Here is a 6,088-nt window from a genome sequence, read left to right as displayed (position 1 = left end):
GCCCTTGAGTTATTTGAAATCCATTTAAAACTCAATAATATTAACGATTTCCGCAAGTTCTGAAGCAGAACTACAAGGTCTTATAAATAAGTGGCAATTCATAGATCCGCCACTCGGCATCCCTAAGGCGATGCATCATTCCTACACTCTTGACATATTTCCATGTGATTAGAATTTTTTTCATGGCATTTAATAATTACAAAGTACAATGTGCCTAAAAACAAGGTGTTCTATAAAAGCTGAATTCGGGGCTAAATTCTGTCTGCAAGCAAGGCTTCTGTTCTTGCTATGCCATGATTCAGCATCATTGAAGATATTTTTCTCTTGAAGCTCCCCAGGTATTTAGTCAAACTTCCAATGTGCGGTTTGACTCGAAAGATATTAGTATACTTTACTAAAGTATAAATGGAATTGCAAATACACCGAAACTATTAACTACTTTTAAGATGTAACTCTTCAACGAAGTCACGAATAATGACCAAGCAGTGGACTTGTGATTGTTGTTAATTTTACATTGGCAGTCTTGGGATGTAAAGGGGAAAACTTGACATTAATTCAACGCAATTGGCAGTGGAGAGAGACTAAATGCAAATATAGCTGAGAGAATCCAGGTAATTAGTAACTAAAATAAATGGATTAATCAAATATTCCTCTTTAACATCAGACCGATGTGAATGTAAATAGCCTCTTGCAATCTTTTCCCGAGATGTCAATGACCTATAAAAACACGTAGCAAAAGTCACTGAACGCGGGTATTTTCACCAGTTTCGTCTGACTTCCTCAAGATCGTTGAGGCATACCAAATATAACCAATATTTTCAATGCATTCCTTGACAAAGAACTCTACTTCTTTCATTGGCGGGAGCAATCTTGGAGGTAGTCAAAATATTGTGAGGAAGGAGAGCAGCACAAACATACTTGATTATGGGCGCAACGGGGCCAAAAATCTCATCCCGACCGCAGGACATGTTGGGGGCGACGTTTATGAGCACCGTAGGAGAATAGAAGTGGCCTCGACCATCGACGGACGCGCGCTTTCCGCCAATTGCCGCTACCGCACCCTCACGCACAGCGGCTCCAACCATTGACGCTACCTGCGAGAACAACAGAACTAGTTTGAATAGTTCTCCTTATCGGTATAATGGTCAGAATAAAGTCTTCGAACTATTCAACTTAAGTAATTCTCTATTTGGTAGTGCGATCACAGGTAGATACAAGGGACGTTATCCATCCGAGTTGGCTCGGTGATACGGCTGACGCAGATTAGGGATTTAACTATCAATACCACCGCAAGTGCTCTACTAGAGTTCTCGTCAGTAGAGAAAGTTAAATAAATTTCTGCTTCCCGCACTCCCTGAAATAATCATTTTTCGGTATTCATGAATTTATTCCAGTATTTTATTCTCTTCACTCTTTTGTGGCAATAGTCAGGAATAATTAAATGTCCAAGCTCCTACATGCACCAGTACGATCATTTGCAAGATTCTGCAATAGCTTATGGTAGGTTATGCGAGGGAGAACCTCATTCCCATACCCCCGACTTGCAACGACTTTTACCCCAAGTTGGCAACTCTTACACGAGCCAACAATGACTGGGTTTCCAGGTGGAAATGGTAACATGACACGTTCCTCAACCACCGTTAAACCTTTGTTCATTGCTATTTGTCAATCATCAACAGGATATTTACAAAACCTCGTGATTTCTCTCATAATTTCTTTACAACTAATCTCTAATGAAAATAAAAACAAGCTCGTTTCAAATTAAAATGGTTCCACTGGTACGAGAAGGTATTTGGCTATGTAAGATGCGGTGCTAAAAAAGATAATAAGCCCTTCTATCAATATGGAGAAAATATGCCAAGTAGTTACTTAATTCGGCAGTAAGTAGCATGATCACACCTTGTCAAGAGCAATCTTGTTAATGAGCGGTCCCTGGTGCTTTCCCAGTTCAAGTCCGCCAACAGCAGTCGTTAGCATATCAACAAAGGTCTCGTAAATTGATTCTTGGACGAGAATCCGATTGGCACAAACGCACGTCTAGAAGAGAGGAGCACAGCAACTTAACTAGTTCGGTATTAATAAAACGAAATCAAGAATGTCGATTCACTAATCAAAGCTGGAATTCGTATGACAACATGTAGGGGATACTTAAGATAATTCTTAAAATTCGCCTTTAACGACTTGCGTGAGGATCCTTGGCCAATCACTATTCAAAAAGTTGGCTCAAAATCTCACGGCGGTCAAATTAAGCCAAGATGGTAGTCATTAACTGCACAAAATTTCAATCTACTTCATTCTTTTATATTTAAACGTGTCACTTATGTGTGACGTGCAGGCTGAGGCGCAAATACCGACAGCAATTCCATACACTAGTAACATTTCCCACCAAAAGTAGAAATCTCGATTTCAACGAACCATGTTATGTCTAATATGCATACCTGACCGGAACAACGGAACTTGGATGCGATTAGCTGAGAAACAGCCAAATCGAGATCAGCTGATTCGAAGATGATGAATGGGGCGTTACCACCTAGCTCCAGTTGCACGCGTTTCATATGCGTCGCAGCGGCCGCATACAATTTCTTTGAAAAATTTAAGAGGAAAGTTGGTCGTTGTTTAAAATAGAACCGACTTCATTTAATTTCTTCGTAGATAGCGAGAAAAACGGATTACCCAGTCCATGACCAAAAGTGAACCGTTTAACATGAAAGCCCTCATCCAGCAGTGACGTGGCAGGCACGATGAGGGTGAATAAGCTATTGCAAATTCTTGGAAAAAGGGGTGTTTACTTGAATTTGAACTTATAGGAAGGCATCCTTAAATGCAGTACACACTTTGATTCAACTGTTCTGGATTGTGAAGGCGTGTTACTTAAGTCATTTAAGTAGACGATACGTTGCCGCCTACCTTCCCGACATTAGTGGAGCCGGTGAATCCGACCAACCGTATAAGGGGGTGTGAGCAAAAAACCTTTCCCACGGCATCTGCATCTTCACGCGGCGAGGTGAGGATACTGAGCAGACGGGGGTCAAGCCCAGCCTCAGAGGTTGCTAGGAATGCGGCAGCAAGAGCGGTAAGAGGTGTCTCGTCGGCAGGTTTCAAAACAACTGCACATCCCGCCGCTAGAGCTGCACCCGCCTTGCGTGTCATCATGGAGAGAGGGAAGTTCCACTGTGAGAGGATAATGCATTTAATACCATAAATGACAATAACTGCGTATTGTTTCCGCTACCAAAACGGTAGCAGGTGAAGCGAAGAAATATAAATGGTAAAAGTTTTAAAGCACTACAGACGAACATACCCCGCGCAAGCCCTATTTTGGAATATTCAGGATGATTCAAAAATTAAAGTGACTTCAAGTTATGCTTTATGTGCACTATTTAAGCGCTGAAGTGTGTTGGCAAATATATAACCATCTACACACACAACCAATCCAAAATAAGATTACACATTGAAATAATTACCGGGAGTAACTGAATATCCTACAAAATTGCTGCAAATTCCAAATGTTTTAGTGTAGTAACGTTTAGGTATGGAAAAGTGAACAAATAATCAAATATCTTCAAAGTAAAAAGTGTGGCCAGTGCTAGATGCTCATAGAATATCAATTCAAGAATTTCAATGTCCTTTTACCGAACCCAGTGACAAATATGACGTTTAATGACTCACTAAGACTGGAACTGCAGGAGCTGCCTTAAATAACCATATATCACAATAATGAAACCTCAAAGAACAAATTTACAAGAAAATTAGTTTACAAAAGCATTAAGTGCATCTCCTTGTTGCTTTAGATTATGAAAATTTTGCAAGGAAAAAGTATTTATGTGGTCAGGTCAAGAATAATGAAAACTCCAAATCTGGATTACAAACAAGTTAATTTGGGGAGAAAAAAACGGCTTGTAATCAGGCAGGGAAGCGACATCAATATTTTACTCCTAATTCACAAAGCATGAGACACAAAAGTAGGCCCTTAACTTTGTACACGGTTTACCTATTTTCTCAAAGTAGAAGTTACTTGGTTATGTTGATGCTACTTGCACTGAAATAAGTAGTGTCTGGTGAAAATACAATAACAGCACGAACTCACAGGGGTTATCATGGCAACAACACCAACGGGTTGATGAACAACCATCAACCGCCTTCCAGGAACGTTGGTTGAGGGAATAACTTGTCCATATGTGGCACGCGCTTCGTTGGCGTACCAGCGGAGCTGTTGAATGGCCGAAGAGATCTCCCCACGGGCATCTGAGTCTACTTTGCCCTGGAAAGTAAAAAAACAGCCAGTAGGACGCCTTTTAAGTATTTGTTTTATAGTCTATGTGCTTAAAATGAGCGAAAAATAGACTTTGAAGGATGTGAAATACAACGAATTCGTGCCTTTCTTGAAAAATAGATCATATGAAATTTAAATTGTTATTCAAATACAATCCCATCCCACTAACAAAAAAATTAATCATATAATGAATTTTATGCAAGTACGCTTTGCATACAACTGCCTGTTTCATTTTGGACTAGGATGATGAATTACAGAGGGTTGTTTAATTTAGAAAAATGGTCGAAGATTTTAGCCGTTTTACCCTTTCCACGACATGGCTTGTCCTACGTCTAATAAAGCAGTGAGACAGGATGTAGCGTCAGCACAATATACTTGAATATGAGAGTATCGTACATTTTCAGCTGTTATCAATTGAGCCAGCAAGGGAGTATTTTCTTCCAACTTGGAAGCCCACTGCTCCAGAACACGAGCCCGAGCTCCCACCGTAAGTGCAGCCCAGGCTGGTTGTGCCTCGGCAGCAGCCTCGATAGAGGCGTCCAAATCCTCCCCAGACGATGCACACGGCACCTCGGCAATCTGTTCTTCCTTGGCCGGACTAAACACTTAAATGATGAATTAAATAAATTCTTAAATTACGAATATGTGGCCAAGAAATGCACAGTAATATTCCATTCAGGTGGCTTGAAGCTTATGCGTTTACGAGTTCAAAGTCAATATGGCATTCTAGGTGAAGAGGTTTGCAGTTACATAGAGGTTTAGCATCGCTTTAAAACTGAACAATGGTAAGCTATTAGAACGGGGGGCAAGGCAATGTCTCGGGAAACATCGTGTAAAGATTTTAAAATATTAGTGAATTACAATTAAAATTAGAGGCAATTCATTCAACGGGTAAATCGCACTACGACTACCTCCGCCCTACTGATTGTCTGCGAATTATGGAAATTTTCTGATGACTGGTAATTAGCCCTTCAAGTACTATTTGACAGTATTTATTCGATTAGACTAACGAGCAAACAAAAAAAAAAATGAGATTTCCTGCTTGTCGTACGAAAGGGTAAGAAAATTTTGTTTTTACCTACTACACCAAGAAGAGCATAGGAACCCACCATCTTCAGAAATGCTTAGGTGTTTCAAAAAGTTAAAAAGTTAATCAGAGAGCATCTATAAATCAGTAGACGTAAACAAAACGACACCTGGGAACATATGACCGCCCGACCCAGCCTTCCACTCTCCGCCAATGAGAGCCTTGCCTTCGGGGACCAGTGGACGCCAGGCTCGAGTGGACAGTGTACGCCGTAGTGGAGTTACAAGGGAGGTCAGACGAGGAGACATTCCTTACTGAAGAAATCAATGTTGAGCGGTCAGCAGATCCGAATCGGTAAGTTGACAGCTGCCGTGTAGGTGCTAGCTGTCAGCTATTAGTTGGATGACATCTCAAAGCTTTTAAGGAAAGCAATTCAGACGTGTTTACTATGCAAAGGCACTTTTCCCAAAGTTACAAAACTGTTTCATGTAATCTTTTCTTTATTGCTCATTCAAGCGCAGCCTGTTATCAAATGCTGGACTCAATATTAGTCTACCCCAACAAGTCCACTTAGAATTCAGCAGAGAAATACCAAGTTCTATGTTGATACAAGTCAGAACGAGAAAAGAGATGCTAAAAAATGCGTGTATTTAGCTCTCTGATAGTATTTACAAAGGGGAGAGGAGAGAGAGCCAGTACCGCATCAATGTGAGGTGACTGATTGACGCGACTGGCGTCGTGCACTGGCTAGGTCATTTAATCGGGCCGCCCACTCACGATAGGCCAAT

The 6,088-nt window shown here is 40.9% G+C and overlaps 1 protein-coding gene across 1 annotated transcript; it reads right to left on the bottom strand. All coding sequences in view use genetic code 11, as the record gives it.

Annotated features, from left to right (window-relative positions):
- Positions 1-739: 739 nt before the first annotated feature.
- On the bottom strand, positions 740-5,608 carry EGR_05239 (Succinate-semialdehyde dehydrogenase; the record flags this gene model as incomplete). The annotated part of the gene is made up of 8 exons (XM_024494488.1): positions 740-869; positions 919-1,094; positions 1,900-2,037; positions 2,439-2,582; positions 2,908-3,171; positions 4,088-4,261; positions 4,670-4,878; positions 5,470-5,608. The coding sequence occupies 8 exons, from the start codon at positions 5,606-5,608 to the stop codon at positions 740-742; spliced, it is 1,374 nt and encodes a 457-aa protein (XP_024351109.1).
- Between the last annotated feature and the right edge of the window lie 480 nt (positions 5,609-6,088).

This window comes from Echinococcus granulosus, assembly GCF_000524195.1.
Source record: "Echinococcus granulosus chromosome Unknown EG_S00037, whole genome shotgun sequence".
NCBI lineage: Eukaryota > Metazoa > Platyhelminthes > Cestoda > Cyclophyllidea > Taeniidae > Echinococcus > Echinococcus granulosus.
Note: the sequence above shows the minus strand (reverse complement) of the source record. Positions and strands in the feature narration are given on the sequence as shown.